Source organism: Myxine glutinosa, unplaced genomic scaffold (genome assembly GCF_964187855.1).
Source record: "Myxine glutinosa unplaced genomic scaffold, kmMyxGlut1.1 SCAFFOLD_667, whole genome shotgun sequence".
In the NCBI taxonomy this organism is placed as follows: Eukaryota; Metazoa; Chordata; class Myxini; order Myxiniformes; family Myxinidae; genus Myxine; species Myxine glutinosa.
Genome location: NW_027616762.1, coordinates 85,054 through 109,751, shown reverse-complemented (window position 1 = coordinate 109,751; position 24,698 = coordinate 85,054). Strand labels below are relative to the sequence as shown.

The window sequence follows — 24,698 nt, the reverse complement described above, 5'->3', positions numbered from 1 at the left end:
TGTTTCTCCCCCTCCCTTCCCGCCCCCCCCCCCCCCCCCTCTCAAGTTTCTGCAGGGCTCACGCGGTTCACGATCAACCCCCTTTGGTGTGAAACTACTAAAATCTAGGATCACAGCTCACCTCCACTCATTTGTTCCTCTTTCTTCCCACCTGTGGAATCAACTTCGACATCCTCTTCAATTTCATTCCTCCCTCCAATTCTCCAAGACAGCTACAGTATACACCACCATCTCAGATCATCCCCAATCCAAAACCTTGATCTTTTCTACCTTCGATAACCCCACTGAAATCCCTCCTCCTTCCGTTTTTTTTCCAGTTTTCCCTCCTCAGAGTTTCCTTCTGTATACATCTTGTCCACCCCATGCATGTGTGTTTACCTCCACCACCGAATGTGGATGGAGGTTGTTTTCACCACTATCTGTTTGTTTGTCTGTCTGTCTGTGAACAAGATATCTCAAAAAGTTGTGAATGGATTCGGACGAAATTTGGCAAAGATGTAGCGTATGCGACGAGGATGAAATGATTACATTTTGGTGAAGATCTGGATTCGGATCCGGCTTGTATAATTTTTAAGTGAATCTTCACCATTGAGAGATCGGGCAAAAACGAAAAAGCGAAACACAGCACGATATCTCAAGTTATGGACGAGTTATGACTAAACTTGGTGAATGAGTTGGGAAGGTGACAAGAACAAGCAGATTAGATTTTGGTTCAGGTACGAATGCACATCCGGCCTATCATTGGTATACAAAACATAAACTGTTCAGTCTGGCGGAGGTATGCGTTCTATCGAGTGCCCTTCTAGTTTACCACCTGTTTTGTCTGTTGCAGCCTGATCCGTTCAGGGTACTAGCTCTTACACAAGCTTCAACTGTGTACAAAAACGAGAATGACTGTACTGTGGTGACAACCTGCAACCAATTCCGCCAATTGGGAAACACAAATTTAATGCTCTATTAAAACATTAATTCGACATTTCTCACCCATTGCAACCTCAATTCGACACTTCTCACCCATTGCAACCTCAACCACGGTTATATCAGAACGAGCTGATTCGTCACACGGTCAAGGATGTTTAACTCCAATGTGGGGCCTGTTCAAAAATTACGTAACGTTCTTTTTTATGGATCGTGCAGATAGATTTGATTAAACCTTACTAATAATTTTTATTCGGCTTTGATTAGATTTTTCGGAGTACCTCATTGTGAGTAACACTCGACCCAAACAAAGCCAATGGAAATCTGACGCAAAACACCCAGGCAGCGTATAATCAGTAGAGGCCTTCAGGCCTGATGTCTTAGACCTACCAGAAAACCAAGAAGGTGGGCATATTATTTTGTCTGGGTGTCATGGCCATGGTGGGTGCAGTCAAGCGCCAAATGTTGGTGGGGTCCGACAGCTGTCTGACCAATGGGTGCACATTTCAAAAATCAACCCTCAACAAGAACAACAACCATGCCGAGCTCTTGTAGACTCGTGACACGTCGCAGGCAGAAATGTTATGAATAATCTAATTTGGTGAGTGCATGCTCATTATTCATTGGATAATTTTGCACGAGTCAGTGAAAGGATTAACATCGAATTATCCAATCAGCAAACATTCCAGGAAATTATTTATTTAGTCCGTTTAAAATAACAATGATACAATTTATTTCAGAAAAATCACACTTTGCAATTTTTTTCATTTATGCAATTAAATGTCTTAAACTAGAGATAAGTTGGGAAGGGGAAAGGAGGGGGGAAAGGGGAGGGGGGAGGCAGGAGAGGAAAGGGGTTCATATATATGCTGGTGGGTGAATGTGGCGTTCATCACGTTTCTGAATTAAGTGTGATGCCGATCAGGAAGAAGAAGAAGCCGTACTACCAACTTCGTACACTTCTGGAATTGTTTGATTTATTTGTATTCAAATGTCTGGTGATTGTATTGTATTTATTTATGCGAATGTGTACTTGTATATAACTGTCATTAATTTAAAAAGGCTTCGGCACTATCGAGCTATTTTTATTTTAAAACTCCAAAAAAACGAACGTTTTTTTTTCATATATATATATTTTTTGGCCTAAAACACTCCCAGGCACTCACTGATGAACCTCTGAAAGTTTGACAAAGATCTGTTCAGCCATCTCTGAGAAAAATGGCAACACACAGACAGACATCTCTCTTATATTGTAGATATCTTATGTCATCAATGTAAACTTATGGAAACAGGATAAATGCTGTCAGGATAAGTCACAAACCAGTGCACGACTCATAGCAGACTTTTTTTCTTTATCAGTTGCTTCTTCCCCCTTCCACACAAAGATCCGCACTCCACCTTGATCCAAGATATAACAGTCCTGAAAAGCAGCAACATTAACAATCAGGTGGTTTTGATTATTTACCCCAAACAGTATGTGATCACGTTAATCATAAAAAGTTTTTGAGAAATCAACTATTCTAGACATTTAAGCTCCCTATTTTTCACACAATAATAAAAACTCACAGTGCTATTCAGAAGATCCTGTGTGAGTGGACGAGTGGCCACTTCCTTGACAACCAAACTTCCTGTCTCATCTGATATGCTTCAAGACACACATGAGGTTATTTTTGTTATCAATTCATTCCAAAACATTAAGAGGAAACTCATTCTATGGTGTGTGTGTGTGTGTGTGTGTGTGTGTGTGTGTGTGTGTGTGTGTGTGTGTATGTGTATGTGTATGTGTGTGTGTGTGTGCGTGTGTGTGTGCTTGTGTAGAGAAGCTAAGTTAGTAGAGTTGAGAAGAGCCAGGGGACAGGTCTCTCACCCCAATTTACTTTGTGGGGCACTCCTTTTCTATAAGGCATATGGGTGCCATGTGGTGCACACATCCTGCAACAACTTTTTTTTAGCACGGCGGGTCTTCCAAAGACCCAGAGGGATAGCAGACAGGTCTATCACTTCACCATCCATCACTTCGCCATCGCAGACAGGTCAGTCCAACACCTCCTTTCAGGTCTTGCATCCTTTTCTCTTTCCTTTCTTTGTCTCCCCCTCCCCCAGGTTTCAGCTTGGCTCACATGGTCCTCAATAAACCTTCTTCTCGCAAAACTACCTCCCTCCAGAATCACTGCTCACCTCCACTCATTTGTTCCTCTTTTTCAGTCTGTGAAATCAACTTCCACATTATCTACAATCTCATTCTTCCCTCCAGGTCTTCAAGACAGCTGTTCACCACCATCTCAGATTGTCCCCAATGGAAAACCATGATCTTTTTACCCTCATTATCGCCACACAAATCCCTCCTAATGTTCCAGTTTTCCCTCTGAGTTTCCTTCTCCATGCACGCGTGTTTTGCATCCCGTTTTGGTCTCTTCCGTTGCTGTTCCGTCCGACCCCCTTAAACTTGGATTTTCCTAATGCCGTGAACAAACTTTGGTACATCACAGGTGATGAGGGCTGTGGTTAAGTTTCATTGAAATAGTGTGTGTAGTTTCGGAGAAGAAAGCAAATACCTATTTTAGGGTGTCAAACCTGGACCCACAAACCCTTAGATCCAGATTTTTTTCATGCCGCGAACAATCTTGAGTTGCAACATACGAAATATCATTTGTGCCAAGTTTGGTCACAATCCCATCAGCGGTTTTGGAGAAGTAATTGCAAGTGTTTACGGACTGACGACGTGCCATCCCATAAGTTTCAGGTGAGCCCAAAAAATATTTGTTTGCACTGCCCGCATAAAATTATGACGATTCAACTCCTCTCGCCACTCATCTCTTATTAACCCTGATTCCCACCGAACTACCTGCAAGCTCAACTCTTTATCTTCTGGTCTCATCTCACCAGATGTACTTATTGCATACAAAAGATGCCAAACCTCATTTGGATTAGGATCACCCTCCTTCAAGTTCGTTTTATGAACAAAAATTCAACCCGATAAAGTCAATTAACCAATTTTTTTTTTTTTTCATAAAATTTTCCTGACCGATATTGTGAATCAATTTAAATTTGGGCTCAATACCACTCCTAACTACTCGTGGGGCAGATTTCGGTAAGGTATTTCATCAATTTTGCAAATTGTGGTGAAAGAATCAAACTTGGTACACATATCGTATTCCCTAAATTGATCATTTTCAGATAACAAGCTGCTGCACTAGTGCCTGGTGACCCCTGGTGGCCAGGAGTGCCACCTATTTGGTAGCGTGCAGGCCAAGGCAACCTGAATCTCATGATAATGGTAGGCACATCAAGTGTCAGACTGTGCCCTAAACACACGAGCAGCATTCGTGAAAGGTCATGGAAGACCCAACAGCATGCTATTATTAAAATCATTTGACCAAGATATTGCTGTAGAGTAATTTAAGTTGCCTCACTTACAAAACATACAACAACACACCAAAGTTGATAAATGTATGTGGAAAATCATATTGACTATTGGGCAATTAAAAAAAAAGAGATTCATAGATACAGAAAAGCTACAGTGCCTTCAGAAATTATTCACACCCTTGACTTTCTTCACATTGTGTTGTGTTGCAGCCTGAATTTTAAATGGATTGAATTGAGTTTTTTTGTCAGTGATCGGCAAAATACCCCATAATGTCAAAATGGAATTTTTTTTTGAAAACTTTACAAAATAATAAAAAATGAGACACACTAATATCTAATTTACATAAGTATTCAACCCCCTGAGTCAATACTTCATAGAAGCGCCTTTGGTGGTGATTACAACATCGAGTCTTCTTGGGTATGTCTATCAGCTTTGCAGATCTGGATTTGCGGAGTTTTCCCATTCTTTTTTGCAGATTTGCTCAAGCTCTGTCAAGTTGGATGGGGAACGTCAGTGAACAGCAATGTTTCAGTCTTTCCACAGATTCCCAATGGGATTCAAGTCTGGGTTTGACTGGGCCACTCAAGGACTTTCATGTTCTTGTTCTGAAGCCATTCCAGTGTTAATGTTACCGTATGCTTGGGGTCATAGTCCTGTTGGCATATAAATCTTCACCACGGTCTAAGGTGTTTTGCACTCTGAATCAGATTCTCCTCAGGATTTGCCTGTATTTGGCTCCATTCATTGTTCCCTCTATTCTTACATGTCTCCCAGTCCCTGCTGCTGAAATACATCCCCAGAGGGATGGTGTTAGATGGGTGATGAGGTGTGCTCGGTTTCCACCACACATAGTGTTTTGCATTCAGGCCAAAGAGTTCAATTTTCGTCTCATCAGACCACAGAATCTTTTTCCTCATGCTCTGAGTCTTTCACGTGCCTACAGTATTACAATTCTATCTCGTGATTCTCACAATTCTATCTCGGAGTTCTATGGACAGTCCTTATATAGAAAGGTGTGTTTCTTTCTAAATAATGTCTCATCAATTGAATGGCCACAGGTGGACTCCAATCAGGTTATAGAAACATCTCAAGGATGATCAAAGGAAATTGGATGCACCTGAGCTCTATTTGGAGTGTCATAGTAAAGAGGTTGAATACTTATTGCCGCGAGACATTTAAGCTTTTTGTTTTTTATTATTTTGTAAAAAATTCTAAAAACAAAATTCCACTTTGACATTATGGGGCATGATGTGTAGGTCAGTAACAAAAAAATCTTAATTTATCCATTTTAAATTCAGGCTGTAACAACAAAATGTGAAAAAAGTAGAGGGGTGTGAATACTTACTGAAGGCACTGTATCTGCATAGTGCGTTACCTTTGATTAAGCACCTTTTATGCTGCAAAAATATTTAAAATGACTGAGAGTTTCTCCTTTTTTTGTGACGTTTCCAATACTGGCTCTCCTTTTAAATACAAAAGCTTTCCTTCTTCCTGCCTGCTTTAATTCTTAATTTATATTCCTGAATACTTTACAAACTATTGTTTCCATCACTTTGTCTTTTTCTTGTGAATACTAAAACACAACAGTTTGATACTGCTTCATTTGTCTTCATAAAAACCCAAATGTACTGGTAAACCTAACTGAGAATTACCAGATACAGTAACATTGAGGTTAGTGTCCGCTGTGACTCGGGGAGTTCGACGGTTTGATTCCAACCCTGGCCAAGTCATACCAAATATATTTAAAATGGTGTCTGCTGCTTCTTCGTTTGATACTCAGCATTTAGAAGATAGAGCATGAGCAAACTCTGTGGGTTGGCATTCCTTAGCGAGGGGGCTTTCTTCCTAAAAATTCTCTGAATATCACTGCCACGAGCCCCGGTTGGTATCCAGTGTACTCTGGCGTGACTTTCCCCTCACGGGGCGGATCCAGGGGGGGGGGGGGGGTTCACTGGGTGCACCCCAACCTCCTCCGCCCCTACCTTTTTTACCTCCGCCAACTGGAATGGATAGAGGTCGTTTTCACCCCTGTCAGTTTGTTTTCATGCAGGATATCTCAAAAAGATATTGATGGATTTAGATGGAATCTGGTGGGCAGGCTGTGTGTGACATAGACGAATTGATTTGAATTTTGTGAAAATCCGAATCCGGATACGAAAATTATTTTAAAAAATTAAGTGATTCTTCGATATTGAGAGATAGGGCAACAACGATATATCACATGATATTTCAAAAAGTTATGGACGGATTCGGACGAAACTTAGTTGACAGGTTGGGTTTGTGACAAAGACAAATCGATTCGATTTTGGTTGAATATCCGGATGAGCATCCAGATACGATAATTATTTAATTTTATAATTGATTATTCATCATTGAGTGATAGGGCTAAAAGCGATATGTGGACATTTTACAACTAAACTTGGTGGATCATTTGGTTACAAAAACAACAACAACAACAACAGGCATTTTAAGGCCATTTTCCCTGCAAGAGCGGGGTTTAGCCTTGCGGTCCCCATGACAATCTTCTCCATTTTTCCCTATTTTCTGCATCTCCCCTTGTTAACCCCCTTGCCCGCATTTCTTCTTCCACCATCTTTAGCCAAGTCTTTCTCGGTCTTCCACGTCCTCTAATTCCTTCTACATTCATTTCCATCACTCTACTCAACCAGTCACTTTCATCCTTCCTCAACACATGACGAAACCATCTCAACCTGTTCCTCTTCACAGCATCCATCACAGGCTCTATTCCCATCATATTTCGCAATTCATCATTTGTCTTCCTCTTTCTCAACGATACTCGGCACATCTACCGAACCATTCGCATTTCCACCCTTTCCAGCCTTCCTTGCTGCTCTACGTTAATTACCCATGTCTCGCTCCCATAAATCATAACACTTCTCACACATGCAGCATACACCTTTCCCTTCAGCTTCAACGACACTCCCCTCCTCATCAGCACGCCACTCAGTTCCCAAAACTTCTTCCATGCACATCTCACTCCAGCAACCATTGCCGAGTCTGATCCACCTTCTCCATGGTGGATGATTTGGTTAGATGACAATAAAAAGCCGATTAGATTTTGGTTCAGGTCCGAATCCAGATCCGGTTTTTATCAGTGGGATACAAAACATAACCTGTTCAACCAGGCGGAGGTATGCTCCCTACCGAGTGCCTTTCTCGTTTGTCACATGATCGTCATGAGAGATATCATTGGACAATCGTGTTCATCTTTTTCTTTCACGCAGCAATTAGTCCAAGCGTAGTTACTTTTCTCCTCTAGCTCTGTGTTAATTCCTGATACGCAGTGTTTAGATTTGTTGAAAAATATTGTCATTTTACATCTTTTAGCTCAATTTTGTCAAGTGAAAAAAATAGAAGACGAATACATTGACCTGAATAAGGCTTGGTGGTAGATTTAGCGATTTGTGAATATTTTAACCTTAAGTGAACCCCCCCTAAAAAAATTCTGGAACCGCCCCCCCCCCCCCCCCCGTGTGTGTGTGTGTGTGTGTGTGTGTGTGTGTGCCAACCTTTCCATGAATCTTAGACATTGCATGGGAAATCAAAATTTTCATTCATTTGCACTTTTTGTTCATTTGCATCACAAAAGGTGCAAGCATGTGAAGAAATACAAAGATTCTAGTAAAACCTGCTGTTATTTGAGTAGAAAGGCATGCAAAGCTATTTAGTGTTCCAGATTACAAGTTTGGAAAAACCCACAGAGGTGGTACGTTGCCGTACTTACCACCTTTTCAGATAAGAACTTAAAACTAATCATGGAATTAGAACATTCTGCGTGCAGTTTGAAGTACTCCAAGGTTCCTGATGTAGTTTGTAAATGTATGACGTGTTGAACAAGCACGTTAGGATAAGGACATATCACTGCACCTTTACAAGAATTACAAAGATTGTAAAAAAAAAAAAATTTTTTTTAAACAACTCAACACAGTACATCAGATTTAAATTTGGTATTCCAGCATCACGAGCCATGTGGTCAGATGGGAGCGCAAAATCAGCTAACACAAATAATGTATCTAATTTTTGTAACCGACACGAGTAACGAACAAGACCGGATTTATATTCTTCTTACTGGTACAGTTTGATGCTCGACAGTTGAGCGTGGTCAGCCTTCACATCAGAGGTCGCCTCATTAAGCTCCCCTCGTCTCTCTCCCACAACTGCCTCCATGGCCTTCATGAGTCCTGGAGAGTTTCCTTCATCCTCTCCCTCAATGATACCAATTTCTGCACGACCTCCTCGCTCACGATCGCGAATATCTTGAGCTAGGTTCAAGCCCTGCCACAAATCAAAATTCCTCATGAGTTCTAGCCATTGTTGGTAAAACCTAAGAACTGTCTTAGATTTCAGGAGAATGCAGAAGTTAAAGCAGTGGCTTAAATTAACAGGTACACTGGTTAGAGAGTACATTCGTGAACGCAAAATGAAGCACAAAAACATAAATCAAAAGACCATCTGTTGAAAAATGTGTTAATGGACCTTGAGTCGTTCCATACGGTTACTGAGTGGTCCATTCCACTGTATAATGACTTTCCCCAGGTCCAACAGAAAAACATCGCCTTTATTGATGCTATCCCATGAAATCTCCACCTGCACACAGAAAGAAAGTGCTAATCTGTTGACTTACTGAAGACCTTCCAGTCCCTCAGACAATTCAAACAATTATTGCTAGACAGATGTCAATACTCGGGGAAAGATATATTTTTAAAAAGTGCCCTAAAGTTCCTGTGGGTGAACATACCTATGACGTTTTCTTTGTAACCAAACTCAGTGCCATAATAGTTGGCGTACCCGCGTCTGGAAGCTCAGCGGTTCAAACCTGACCCCAGCCGAGTCATACCAAACAACAAACGGGTTGTTTCCATTTTCGACACCCAGCATTTTAAAAGGTTGGAGCATGGACAAACAACCATAGGTTGGCAACCAGTGTGTAGGCTTGATGGGCCTAATGTCCAACTCCTGCATTGGAGTTCCTTGTAAGGTGTCTTTTTTTTTTTTTTTTTTTTTTTTTGTATACAAGATCGAGGCTCGTGAAAGAGCGAACATTTATCACACAGAAAGACAAACCGACAAACCGACACATAACCGACAAACCGACACATAAAACAAATAACATCGGGAGCGGTAGACAAGATGGGGAGAGAGGGGGAAGGACACAAACACAACATTTCAGAGCAGGAACCGAGAGACATGGAGACATCGAGAGATCTGTGGGAGGGAGAGGGCTTTGGGGGGAGGCATGGGAAAGGGGGTGGGAGAGGCATAAAACATATGGACACTGCCAGGACTACCAGGAAAGAAGTTGCAATTACAAACAAGGTGGATCTGGGGTGAATTAGTGGGGGTAGAAAAGATCAAGGTTTTGGATGGGGGAAGATAAGAGATGGTGGTGCACAGCTGTTTTAAAGACCTGGAGGGAGGAGTGGGATTGAAGGGAGTGTGGGAGTTTGTTCCAGAGGCGGGGAAAAAGAGGAATGAAGGAGTGAAGGTGAGCAGAGAGCCGAGATTTCGGCAGTTTAACCATCAGAGGCTTGCTGGCAGATCTTGTGCGACCTGTAGGAATATTTGGGGGACAGAGCACAGAGAGAGCTGGGGGAGCAAGGCCGGAGAGGAGTCGGTAGAAGACAGAAAGACCACCTACCTGCCTGCGGTGAGTGAGTGAAAGGCCCTCAGAGATAGCTTCATCGCGGGAGATTCCAATGATTCTGAAAGCTTTGGTTTCAACAGCGTGAAGCCGAGCTAGGTGTGAGGCAGGAGCACCAGCCCATAGGGGAGAACAGTATTCCATTGAGCTGCGGATGAAAGCCTTGTATGTGGTGAGGAGCTCAGGTGTGCCTAGGAAGGACTTCGCACCACGGAGGATGCCCAGTCGGCGACTGGCTTTGGAGGCCAGCTTGGAAATGTGGTTTTCCCAAGAAAGATCATGGCAGATAGTGAGACCCAAAAGCTTGAGCGACAGAACTTCTTGGAGAGCATTGTTGAGAAAGTAGATGGGAGGGTTGTCCAGTCGATCTTTTCATAGAGACATAGTAGGAGTGTGAGATTTGTCAGGATTGAAAGACATGTTCCACTTGTTTGACCAGTCTGTGATTTTGTCCAGGTCTTCAGAGAGTGAGGAGGCTGCAGACTGCCGATCTGAGGGAAGAGGAATGGAGCGGCAGAGAGTGGAGTCATCAGCAAAGAGATAGAGAGGATTTTCCAGAGAGTCGGAGAGATCATTGATAAAGACCAGAAAAAGCACAGGTCCCAGCACACTGCCTTGGGGAACTCCAGCCTGAACAGGAAGGGGAGATGAGAGAAATCCATTCAGGGCCACATGTTGACTACGACCAGAGAGGAAGTCCGCAAGCCATGCATGGAGATTTCCATGGATACCATAGGAGTAGAGTTTGGTGAGCAGAGCTGGGTGCCAGACCGTATCGAAGGCACGTGATATGTCAAGGGAGACAGCTCTGATTTCCTGTTTGGCATTGAGGACCTCCATCCATTGATGAGACAGGAGAAGCAGCATGTCCAGAGTAGAGTGACCTGGTCTGAATCCAAATTGATGATCAGAGATCAAGCCATTGGAGAAGAGGAAAGATTTCATATCCGAACCAATGATGGATTCCATGACTTTGCTGATAATTGGGAGCAGGCTGATTGGTCTGTAGTTAAAAGGATCTGTTTTTGCACCTTTTTTGTGTAAAGCGGTAATGTTTGCTGATTTCCAGGATGCTGGCAGATGACCTTGAGCAAAAGATAGGGTGAAAAGAACAGAGAGAGGGTGAGATAGAGCGGCAGAGCAGGATTTTAGGACCCGTGGGCTGATGCCGTCTGGTCCAGTTGCAGAATCAGAGTCGAGGTTAGACAAAAACTCCTCCACCTTGTCAGGAGAGAAGGATACAGAGTCCAGGAGCAGTTGGGTTCGACTGGGAAAGGTGGGAACAGAGAGAGATGGGTTTGGGACTAAAGATTTTGAGGCAAACACAGAGTTGAGGCATTCGGCTTTGTCACGTGCGATGTCAACTGTGTGGCCATTTGAGGTAAGGGAGGGGATGGAGGGGGAACAAACACCAGAAACGGATTTGACCAGACGCCACCAGGATTTGGAGGAAGGAGACAGGTTTGAGAGTTCGTTCTTGAGTGAGGAGAGATAGTGCTTCCTGGCACTCCTGAGGGTAGACACACACTTGTTCCGAGCTTGGTGGAAGGAACTGAGATTGCCTTCAGTTGGATTTGCCTTCCAAGAGGCAAAGGCAAGTTGTTTCAGGGCAACTGCCTCACCACAAGATTCAGTGTACAATGGATGGGAGGAAGGGTAAGACAACTGAAGACGAGATGGGATAAATCTGTGCATGAGAGAGATCAGTTTGCTTTGGAAGAATTCCCAGGAAGAATTGATGTCAGAGGCAGTGGAGATGGGAGACCAATCCAGACGATTGATGGCTGCTTGAAGCCCGTCCCAGTCGGCCTGAGTGAAATGCCAGACTCTTCGACGCTGAGGAGGCTCTCTGAGAATGGCCAGAGAGATGTCCACTTTGACAAGCACATGATCAGAAGAACCGATTGGAGCAGAAGAAGAGCAGCAGACATTAGCAGGGAACATTAGCAGGCAACTCATATTAGACTTCAAAAAGGTTAAAGGTCTTGGAACAGTTGGTATAATTTCTTGATATCGTTTGAGAACTATTGTTCCCAAGGGCTGGCAGTATGGCCGAGAGTTACGCTCCGTCACCTCCAAGCCATCTACCCTGGGTTCAAATACCGACCAAGCTATAAACTGTCATCCTCCGTATTTCACAGGCAGGGCGATTCATAAATGCTTGTGCTGCCTCTCGGATGGATGTTAAATTGGTGTCCCATCTGCCGACATTAGTTCATGGATGTTAAAGACCTCACGGTGTCCTTCACGAAGCGTTGAAGAGCTATCGCTGGCACCCTGGACGGTGGGATACAAAACATACCCAGGCACCACCCAGTATAACCCTTGCTCAAGAAGCTGTTCAAGAAGCTCATAGATAGAGTAAAGCGGCAATATTGCACACCATCCCCTCCTCAGTCCCAATTATATGTTCAGTATCCTGAACGTCCACATAAAAAGGCTTCTCTGGGTAACGGTGAAGCAGGCAATTTCAAAAGAAAATGTTCAGTACACCGAACAAAATGATTGAGATGTACATATATACTCGTGTATACAGTTGTTGGGCATATTCCATCACCTTACACGAAACGCCAAGCATACCTCCATTGCCGTGATGTTTTTCTTCCCCTTGACATGTAGAAGCCGACGTACATTGTAATTGTTTGTTTCCACATGATTGAATCCAGATTCTAGGCCTCCCTTCTTGTAACTGTAAGAACATAACCCATTCATGTCACATACTGCAAGTTACGAGACAACGCAACAAGCAATATAAACTGACCGAAAACTAGAGCTTCCAGGGAAGCAGAACTCAACTGAACTGACTGGACAACTTTAAAGTAAGTCAGTTGTCTGTACTAGATTTGACTTAAATGAAAAGCCAACAACCTTGTGTAATAATTTTAAGGTCCTTGTATCCTTATACTTGTCCTTGTTTTACAATCGATACAATGTTACACTTTGGAACAATATTGCAGAATACTTGTGGACGCTAGAGTGTTAACGTCGTTTTCATGACCAAAAACAAAATGGTCGCCCAAGTCCGCCATTTTTCAACGGATCGGGCTGAAATGTAATACCAACCTGGTCCTTGGGGTAAGGATGCTGCATGTCAAGTATGATCAGCATCGGTTGATATTTGTGGACGCTGGAGTGTTAACGTCGAAAAGTTAACGGACGACAGACGACAAACGACGGACGGACATTCAGTACGTGATGAACTCAACTGGGCGGTAGTCCAGTTGAGTTAACAAATACAGCACAAAACATTGTTTATAAGTAGTGTATAGTAATGTCTCATCATGCCATGTCTGTCTTGCATGCGACATACGTACAAGCTCTTCAACTGAACATATAATATTAAAACACAAGATTAGCCATTTAAATATGAAATCTGAGCCTTCATTTTATATTAAAGCTGAGATTTAATATAAAATATTAAATAAATATTAAAGCTGAGCCTTCATGAGGTACGTTTGTGCTTTGTGACAGCTCAACATACATGATGCCATGTTTGAAGTAGCCACGGAACAGTTCAGATTCATGGCTCTGCACCTCACGGTGCTGAATGGCTCTGCCACCTAGTATGTCATCCATCTGTGTGCTGTAAATTGCCACACTGCCCTGCTCGTCTTGTGACGACTCACGACCCAGCCAGTAGTGAAGGTCGTGCCGCAAGGAGGTGGCAACCTTTCGGCTCTAGGGCAGGAAGGAAGCACACGGCAGAAATTGGAGATCACAAAGATGACGCAATTGTAATCAAGGTAGTTCTACGCTGCTGTTCCATGCCAAAGTCCAAACTTTGAGAGGGTCCAACTCCACTAAGAGTATCGTTCAGACATTCATATCATATGAATCATATCATACAGTGCCTGCCATAAGTATTGGAACAGTGAAGTCAAATTTGTTACTTTTGCTACATCCTCAAAAAACATTGGATTTAGGATCAAAAGGTGAATATGAGACAAGAGCACAAAAAGTCATCTTTTATTTATTGGTATTTTATTTCATTGATATTTATATGCACGTTTTACCATTGCAGAACAACGGCAATTTTCATGTTCATTCCTCTCATTTTAGGTTTAAACATTCCCTGGTCGGTAATATTTCAATACAATTGTGATTTTGCGTTTCCACCTGAACTATGCCAATCTTACTGCGCGTGTCAACATGTCTCGGCATCATTTCGCCTTCGATGTTACAACATAAAATATGTTTGTGCGCCGATTGATCGAGAGATTTCCGGTATCAGGTGGTGCTGGAGGAGAGACGAGCGGGTTGGTCGGTTGCTGTTTTTACCTCCGCCACCAAAGGTGCATGGAGGTTATGTTTTCACCCCTGTCTGTTTGTTTGTTTGTGAACAAAATATCTCAAAAAGCTGTGGACGGATTCGGACGAAATTTTGCAGAGATGTAGCCTATGTGACGAGGACGAAATGATTCGATTTAGGTGAAAATCGGGATCCGGATCCGGCTACTAGAATTTTTAAAGTGATTCTTCACCATCGAGTGATAGGGCCAAAAACGATACAAAACAGGATATCTCAAAAAGTTGTGGACAGATTCGGACGAAACTTTGTGGACAGGTTGGGTGTGTGACAAGGACGAATCGATTCAATTTTGCTAAAGATCCAGATCCGGATCCAGCTACGAGATTTTAAGTGATTCTTCACCATTGGGAGATGGGGCCAAAAACGATACAAAGCAGGATATCTCAAAAAATTATGGATGGATGATTTGGATTAAATGTGATTCTGTATTGCGATTTTCTGGTCTACTCTAGGATACAAAACGTAAACTGTTCACCTGGCGGATGTATGCTCCCTACTGAGTGCCGTTCTAGTTAATAAATGAATCGACTCGGATTCCATGCATTTCGGACGTCTTTTCACGACATGCTAAATTGATGACACAGAAATAATCCAAATGGATGGACAAGGACTTACAAGCACGCAACCAGTCGCCTGGATCAACCAACCAGCCGTGCCTTTCCTGGTCACTCAACCAGCTCCATCCATGGCAGCACTTTTTTTTTTTTTTTAATCAACCTGCCACCATTCCAGCCTAAGGACCCATAGCTGTGGTTTGCACAAATTGAAGCACAATTTGACACCCGGAACATTACGGAGCAACAGCCCCGACCAGAAATAAAAATATTATAACCACAAACACGTATAATTACCTTTTGAAACAGTTGCTACTGCTGTTTAACACTAAACTGAAAGGGAGGAAACCCGGGGTATGTTCAGTTACCAAGCATCTAGCTAGCGCTTGTCAAGCCTGCCGTTCCTTATCAAAAGTTTTGAATGGAGTGCTTGCTCGAATGGTTAAACCACTTGGCAAGCGCTCTACAATAAACTTGGTAAATGAACACACACCCGATGTTCTTGAGGCCCGACCATAGATGTACTGTAATCTATATATCCCAGAGAGGAATGACCCTTCCTGCCACTCCGTAGAGAACGGGTGTGCTAGTAAAATAAACGATAAAATGAAATGACGTATCTTGAATTCCATGAAGTTCTCTTTGGTGCATGTAATTCAAAATCGCTAAGAATAACAACCTACTTACCTGTAAACATGATGAGTCATTATTGCTTTGATCAGGATAAATGTCGTTTTCTAAGCGTGTATCCATGAAATAATAAATAAAGTACTGAATCTAATTTATTATCAAAGAAGTCGATGTGAGATTATTAATCTGTATAATGAATGCTGAAGTCTCCTCTTTTCCCGACACAACCTTTCAAAGTAGACATAAGAGTGAGTAGATGGGACAACGTTATGCACATCCGCTTGTACAGAGAGTGAAACATTAATGAACCCTAACCACAACTTTTCTTTCATACCATCTTGGAAAATCTCCCCCAAGTTCTCCTGGAAAATATGAAAAGTGATCCACATGATCCAATTTAAATGATTCTCTCCTCTTTGCAATGACTTTGGTTCGTCACAAAGGTAAATTGCTAGTGAGGTAATCCGCACAGCAGCCATATTTAGTGATGCTTCGACACACAAAGCGAGCTTGATCGAAGGGAGCGTGCTCCCCAGTTCGTTTGTTTGGAGCCCATTGAGCGTTGTCATTTTGGAGCCCATTGAGCCCATTGTTACACTGCTATGACATGACGTCACACTTTCGTTCTCTATACCCCACAACCTGTTCAACATCATTTATGCATGTGCAGAGTGAGAAACTATCATGAAACTCACTCTTTCCAGTACATTTCACTGTCTGCCATAAAGTCTTTGTTGTGGATGGCAAGGCCACATGGATTGTAAGGTACGACAAAATGCGCAATTTACGAAATAAAAAAGGCCCAGAACAGTCTGTTGATGCTTTCATTGAGGTTCACAAGGGGTCATCACGGTTATTGAAAAGAGCATTCTAAATGCACCTTTTCATATACCATATATGTACTATTGTTCAAGTAAATGGTGCAGTAACTCCTCCTTATGTAAATAGATGCTACCTTGTGATCCCTTTATAAGGTATCCATTGATTATGCTTACACGAGGTAGGGAGGGGTAAGGAGGGAAGAAATTGGAAATGGGCCAATGGCAACATTGTGTAAAGGAACATAAGGGTAGAGGATAGGGATGGAGGTATCTCTTTATTGTGTATGTATAGGTACGGAGTAAATTGAGCAAAATAAGAGAATGTATGCAGTAGGAGAAGGAAAAGACCTGAGCGGAGTTTGGGAGAAAAGGGGAGGATCGGTAGGATCTATAATTATGTGGATAGAATAGAAGGAAAGGAGCAGAAAAAGGCGAGTGGGTAAAGAAAAATTCTGCCCTGTTGGCATACAAAATAAATAGATGACACTTAAAGGAAAGACAACAGCATAACAGAGTGTGTGATTGGAGAAAGAAGGGACGGGAGTATTGGACGGGACACTAAGGGAACAAGGGAAGAGACTTGCATGAGAGACTCGCTGAGGGGGTGGGTGTCGGGGAGTTCCTCATGCAGCCGCCCCTCAAAATAATTTACGAGATGACAATTTGCATCCAGATCGGGAAAAAGAGTTAAACAAGTCAGAAAAAACATTTTATAAAAATGAAAAATATGCAGGGATGGAATCCCCAAAAAACAATAAAACATGGAGGAAGAAATGACAAGGAAGGAATGACACCTCGATACAACACCTTAATCCTTTTCAGGATTGCCACATCGACGTCTTTTGACATTTTTCCGTCTCAATCCCACAACAAATAAAATACACAATTTCACCGACCCACACTCCAAATATACAACTACCTCTCACATCGACATCTTCATACAATTGTTATAGGCCATGGGGCATAGGGCTAAAATGTGCTCAATTTGACAATTTCGTGCAACAACGCAGGGGATTACTTAAAATTGCTATAGATGGGTTGGGGATGTGCTCCTGAACAAGAAACACCATGTCCCCAGACACCAGGGGTGCTCATTAATTTTTAACGCGCACTTGATGAAAATGCAAGTAAATATATATTCATCAACTATACGTTACTGCATTTTCTTTTATTTCTGGATAGTTTGAGGAGTAAAATGAAAAAAATTGATTGTGATATTGTTTCTAGACCTCCTTTTCACTAAAATACACCAATAAACATGATATTTTTGTATCTAGATAGTCATAGCGATAAGTTGAAAATGAATCCAATCTGAAAATATGGTCCGCCGCAGCTGAAACACATGTTGTGCCGCAAATAAATCATTTTTATTTTACTTTTTTTAAATTAACTTCTCACTTCTACCTTCTATGATCAGTTCATCTTCTTTGATTTGAAGAATGGCAATGAGTGGCAGTTGACGGCTGACTCCTTTTACTTTTTAGAAGATTCATTTTCAACTTATTTATTTAAAACAGTACAACATGTATACATTACGCATGTCATGGAAAGTGCTTGCATGATTAACAGTGTTTAAGAGTACTGTTACTTTTGCTTCGTTTCCATGTTCAATACATAATGTATACATGCCAGGATAAGGCAGACAGACATAAATAATTGAGACAATCAAATTTGTTTATGATATCCATTACATTATAATTTACATCATTGTTCAATTTACAGCTTTCAAGTTTGAGAAATTTGTACTATTAACTATATTCACAGGTATAAGGTCGAAATCATGAACACAGGACTTTCATTTAAAAAATGATTGTACTTAAGAATAAATTAATTTTAAACATGTCAACCACACATAGATGACAATCAGTGAAAAAATCACTGATCATCCATGATTCGAACCTGGGAACCTGCGCTTTACTAGTGCGACGCCCTAACCAACTGAGCTATACGATCAGATGGAGAAGAACGGATGATTTTAAATCAATAGGTCTTCAGTTCTAGTCCCGTTCCTCTAACATCCTCTCATCTGAGAAGCGTATTGATTTAAAATCATCCGTTCTTCTCCATCTGATCGTATATTTCAGTTCAACTTCAACTTCAGGTTAGAGCATCTTACTAGTAAAGCGGAGGTTCCCAGGTTCGATCCTGTATGATCAGTGATTTTTTCACTGATTGTCATTGATGTTGTGTGGTTGACATGTTTAAAATTAATTTATTCTTAATTTATTCTTATGATATTAACCCACACGTTTAAGCTTCGTTTCTATATGATTGTACTTGATATCATATTTTTGATGCATTTGACATTTCATTATTTACGACTTATCTATGAAATGAAACTTCCATTTGTTTTACTTAGTTCTAACAGTTAAGTTTACATTTCTTTCCCATAACTCTATTTCCAAAGAGTGTCCATGAATGGTTTGTAAAAAGACAGTAAGAAGTACCTACCGTACAATTTAGTAAAAATGTGTAGTCTACATGTACAAAATTATTTCTTAATTCTTTGTGGATCCTAAAAACTGTAATGAGGTGTGACATGAGCCTGATGACATAAACCACAATATCCCCACATATCATGATACTATTACTAAAGTAAAAGAGCATGCTTGCAATAGTACGATTTGTATTATAAATTGTAGTCTTGAAATAGATAAACAAAATCATAAAATGTACATTTCATCATGCATGACTTGCTGAGTCTGCTGTACATTTGTCAATTGAATTTGAAGATACTACTCTTCTAAGGCCAACTCCAAATCTTCCGGAACTTGTTACTAACTTGCTTGAATCAAGCATGATGATTTATTTGATCATGATATATGGCAATGTAATGTGAATTCTATCATCACGATCAGAATCTATCATCATGATCATGTCTATGTTTGCAGAACAATTGAAACTTTTGGCTAAACTTAAAGCTTACTAAAAAAATTACTACATAATCATATTAACTTACCATGAGATGTAGATGTTTCGGTCTTTTTCTCCTTCAGCCTGTTCACTTTACTGATGTCACAAAAGCGACGTGAACAATCATAATGGTAGCCAATGTTGGGATTTTCTGGTTTGGCTTCAATGCAGGATTGTGTATCGGCAAAATCAAGCCCCAGCTTTACCGCACAGTCGGCCAGTAAATCGCGTTCTTTACAGTCATAGAGCAACCATTTACTCGCAAATTCAACAAAGCGGGCCCAGTTTTTATCATTGAATTGAATGAAATTGCTTTTAGTTTTATGGACAACATGCATCACGCAAAATTTGGACGAAAATTGAACAGGTTTTCCTGTCACTGCCGAAGCAATGGGCGTCGCCATCTTGGTTTGTCAGCTACCGAACGGAGCTTAGTATGAGCTGCGTGATTGGCCAATTACGGCACCTGACGTATCTGGAGCACTCATTCGCTGAATTTATCACGTGAACAACCTTGTCCGCGAATTTTAAACCTGATTTTTTTATCGAAATTCTTTCTTTATTTGTATTTTAATGTGCAGGTATATTTATTGGGGACATTATTATATCGAATGGAACGAATATTTTGCTGATTTTCATGAATAAATCAAGTAATCCCCATTCCTGTTGCACGAAAAAGTGGATTTTAATGGTATGCCCCATGGCCTATTACAATTGTCACCTCTAACAAAAATGAATTTATGATTTTGATGAGACTTTGAATTTAAAACTCCACTGAAGACGACGATGATTTCAAAGTAAACTTCCTTCACTGGAAGTTTGGAACACAAATGGAAGCAAACACCAATTACAAATAACCTACCAAAATAATTTTTAATTCTTATTGCTGGGGAACAAGCTGACTATGTGCTCTGGTGAGAATATTGAAACTTGTATTCCTATAAAGTAACCAATGCCTGTGAATCTGCATTCTGAAGAAAACAGGAAATGGATATTGATGCCGATTTATTGTTTTTGCATACAAGATCGAGGCTCGTGTAAAAGCTAACATTAATCACAAAAAAAAAAAAAACGACACACAAAACATACAATAAAGGGAGCGGGGACAAGATGGGGAGAGAGAGGGACGCACACAAGTACAACAGCAGAGAACAGGGACATCGGGAGATCTGTGGTAGGGAGAGGGCTTGGGGGGGAGGAGGCATGGGAAGGCAGGGGGGTGGAAGAGGGAAAAAACAAATGGACACTGCTAGGACTTCCAGGAAAGAAGTCGGTATTTCAAAAAAGTGGATCTGGGGTGAATAAACGGGGGTAGGAAAGATCAAGGTTTTGGATGGGGGAAGATAAGAGATGGCGGTGAACCGCTGTTTTAAAGACCTGGAGAGAGGAGTTGGATTGAAGAGAGTGAGGGAGATTGTTCCAGAGGCGGGAGAAAAAAGGAATGAAAGAGTGAAGGTGAATAGAGAGTCTTGATTTTGACAGTTTCACCAGAAGAGTGTTGCTGGCAGATCTTGTGCGACCTGTAGGAAAATTTGTTGGACAGAGCACAGATAGAGCTGGGGGAGCTGGGCCGGATAAGAGTCGGTAGAAGACAGAAAGTCCACCAACCTGCCTGCAGTGAGTGAATGAAAGGCCCTCACAATCAGCTTCATCGCGGGAGATTTCAATGACTCTGAAAGCTTTGGTTTCAACAGCGTGAGGCTGAGCTAGGTGTGAGGTAGGAGCACCAACCCAGGGGGGAGAGCAGTATTCCATCAAGCTGCGGAAGAAAGCCGTGTATGTGGTGAGGAGCTCAGGTGTGCCAAGGAAGGACTTCGCACAACGGCGGATGCCCAGTCGGCGACCGGCTTTGAAGGCCAGCTTGGAAATGTGGTTTTCCCAGGAAAGATCATGGCAGATAGTGAGACCTTAAAGTGTAGATGTAAATTGTAAAGAGATAGTGTGATGCAAAGAGAACTGAGAATTCGGTTATTGTGCAAGGATCAGTGATTCAGTGTTCCATGAGAGAATTTCGATAAACTTACTCAGAAACATAAATTATAGTTCTGGGATGGGGAAGTGCTAGATAAACGTGTAGAAGACCCTATTTTGGGTATAACATGGTTATACATCCAAGGTCAGGATGTCATAGCCATCAGGTCCAGCAGAATCAAATCTTATTGAGAGCTGTTGTTGGTGGCACCCTGGTTACCATGACATGAGCACAAAAACTGGCTGGGAATTCATCGAGATACCTATGAGCTAAACCCCATCAGTTGAGCGAGATGATTCAAGTACTTAACCCAAAGAAGCAGTTTGAAAGCCTGAAGAAGCAACAATGGCAGCACAAAAGTTAATTATATTTCCCAGCTTGAGCTTACCAAAGTCATTTCCTCTGACAATCAACCTGCAGAACACTCACACATTCCAACAGTGAAATGCATGTCTAAAAGAACGTTTAATAGAGAGAGAGATCAGCTAGTTGCTCAAAATTTGATCTATCAGCCAGCTGGGACACAAGAGATAAAGAAAACATTAATTGATGAATGATAATTGGTTTATTCGCTCACTTCTAAACACTTTCTGAAAAAGATCTCAACAAACACGATCTATGAGCGAGAAAAAACAGTTTTTTTTTATGAAGAAGAGAATTTTGTTTGAATATAATAACTGGAGGCATTGAGAAGTTGTGTGGTTGGATAAAAGTTGGTGTTGGATAAAAATTGAATTGACCTATTAACCAACCTCTTCCTATGGACTCTGGGCTACTTCCCTGATCGTAAGAAATACTTTGCATTTTTAGGTCATCTCATTTCGATTCTTGAAGATAAGAGATTAACTTATAAAATGGGTCGTGATGTCCGGATGTCTGTTTTTGCCATTTTTGCTACACCTCCCTTGTCACCGGATGATTGTTCTGAAACTTCACAAATTAATGCAATAGGGCAGTCAACACAATCTCTCGCACTTCCATACTTCGATTTTGGATCAAGAGGGCTCTCCTGGGGGGGGGGGGGGGGGGGGTTTGGAGGGGAAGGGGTTTATCCCATGAAACGTTGGATCCCTTTGGATCCCTCGTCCCTTATTTACAAACCGATTGCTCTGAAACCAGACACATCCCTTCAACTCAATGGTCTGTAGGATCACTCGGTCTTGGATTTTTCGATTTCGTATTTTTGGAATTCGGATCATGGGGGTTATCCCTCAAACATCGGATCCCTACTCGCCCTTATTTACCAACAGATTGCTCTGAAACCCGATACAGCCCTTCTACTCGAAGATCCACAGGATCAATCATTCTTCGATGTTTCGATTTCCTATGAGGGTGGCTTCCAGGGGGTCCCCTCAAATCAGCAGTAGTTTGGAACAGCCCTAGGGGCTAACTGGAGTAAGATATAACCAGCAGAAGCTCATAGTAAAAATACCATGACAGAAAAGCCTTAGCATATTATATAGAAGCAAGGAGAAGAGACATCCCGTGTTCGACTGGAGGATCAGCGGGGGATGGAGGCTGTCAAAATTGAAGAGTGGTTTGCACCATGGGACGACATCCCACATCCGACCATGGGGTCAGCAGGGGCTGGGGCAATCGCGAAAAAAGCCATTAGCTCCATAGTGATAAACCCCCTCGACACCTTCGAGTATTCATGTATAGATATATGTATATTTCGTTAATAAATGTATAGCATAAATGTTTGGTTTCTGAATGAAATTATAGGACACGTGTCGAAGAGTGTTTTATCAGAATCCAACGTGCCCTCGCCTTTAGGTATTTGTCTAAGCCTCTACCATTCCCGCACCATAATTCTCAAAATCATTCCTCTGGAAGCTGTCCAAATGTGCTTTCAACCTCCTTGCACTCTCGAGTACTGACTAATGCAGGAGAACGGCCTGATGGGAGCGCAAATGGACATAGTGAAAGTTACCTCACCCACCCTCAAGAAGGGCCGAGAATGATCTTGAAGCCATGCGTGCTAGGTGACGCACATAAAAGGTGGTGCACAGCATGGGTCACACTTCTTCTGGTGCTTCTTATTGTGCTTCAGTCCTCATGTGAGAAAAACGTGTTGGAGCGGCCTGCTCAAGAGGGGGCAGACCAGCTTCGCTTCCCCGAAACAGTTACGGAGAGGACGCAGTATGACATGACCCAGCAAAAATTCAGCAGCCGAAGCACAGCCCAAGAGACGCGGTGCATCTCGTCCGCATGAAGCTCATCATTCTCACCGCAACCACAACCACCATGCGCAAACATAGCGCATGGACATGTCTCCCTCAGTCTCATCTTTCTCTATCAATCCCCATATTTGTGAGTGTGGGGGTCTTTAGGGATCGTGTAAGCCAACGGAATTATTTGTGAGCATGGGGGTTATATTTAAACAGAATTCTCTCCTTAAAAAGATAACCATTTTTTGTTTGTCCTCCCTCTACTCCTCTCTAATAAAGCCTGTGTTTCACCATTAAAGTGTTGGCTTAGCGCGCAGTCTACAATTGGGAACAGTAGAGCGTGGAGCAAGTAAAACCCTCGTTAGAAACATATAAATGTGGTGGTTCGTTGAGGGGCTAGCTTGGCCTCAATCCTTTTGAACCGATGAACATGTTCATTGGAGTTACTTTTACATCGGAAATCGAAACAAATAACTTTTGGCCTTTCCTGCCAGACGGCATACAGTTCCAAAGCCTACCGATCAGGGTGGGAGATTTGACTCCGTGTCCAACCTGCTCACTATTATAATATGGATGGCTATAGTGCATTGCAATACTCTATAATGGAGCAAGTACAAGAAATTATAAAAATTTTATTTGCAGGGAAATATTGAATGGGATTCTTGAAAAATAACTCAGTGAATCACAAGCAATCGTGATAAATGCACGATACCTACAAGGCATGTACCGATATAATCTCCTAATGTATAGACAACAGACCACTGCCTTGATTGTTCCCGGAAATAAAAAATAATCCGTGTTACACCCATGAAGCAAAAACATGCATGATGCTCATGTGCATATACAATACATTGTGGTTGTATACAGTCGTGGCCAAAAATATTGGCACCCTTGCAGCACTTTTTTCAAAGAATGCACCATTTCTTCCAGAAAATTGTTGAAATTAAAAAATATTTTGGTATCTACATCTGTATTTCTTTGGTTTGCAGTGGAACAAAACAGAAAAAAGCTGAAAAAATTACTAAATCTTAGCCTAATCCACACAGAAATCATAAAATGGCCCGGACAATATTATTGGCACCTTTTAGAAGATGTTAGAAATAATTAGATTTCAAGCAGGTGATTCTCCTTTACTTTGGAATTGAACTCACCTGTTGTGAGTTGCAGGTGCCTGCAATATAAAAATCACTCATTCAACCAGTTTGAATGGAGAAAAAGAGTCATTCTTCTGTTTTGTGTCGCTGTGTGTACCGCAATGAGAATGGAGAAAAGAAAGACAACCAGAGAATTGTTTGAGGAGGTCAGACACAAGATTGTAGACAAGCATGGAAAATCTTAAGGCTACAAGTCCATCTCCAGAGACCTTGATGTTCCTGTGTCC

At 41.7% G+C, this 24,698-nt stretch overlaps 1 protein-coding gene across 3 annotated transcripts in view; it reads right to left on the bottom strand.

Annotated features, from left to right (window-relative positions):
- LOC137431521 (villin-1) overlaps positions 1-24,698 on the bottom strand; it is a 148,650-nt gene that overhangs the window by 65,601 nt on the left and 58,351 nt on the right. For all 3 annotated transcript variants that reach the window (XM_078768891.1, XM_068122908.2, XM_068122910.2), the window contains 6 exons: positions 13,429-13,625; positions 12,528-12,636; positions 8,783-8,893; positions 8,376-8,581; positions 2,485-2,563; positions 2,240-2,338 (listed from right to left, as the gene is read on the bottom strand). In XM_078768891.1, the coding sequence (XP_078625017.1) occupies positions 2,240-2,338; positions 2,485-2,563; positions 8,376-8,581; positions 8,783-8,893; positions 12,528-12,636; positions 13,429-13,625 (801 nt within the window). The remainder of the gene's footprint in view (positions 1-2,239; positions 2,339-2,484; positions 2,564-8,375; positions 8,582-8,782; positions 8,894-12,527; positions 12,637-13,428; positions 13,626-24,698) is intronic.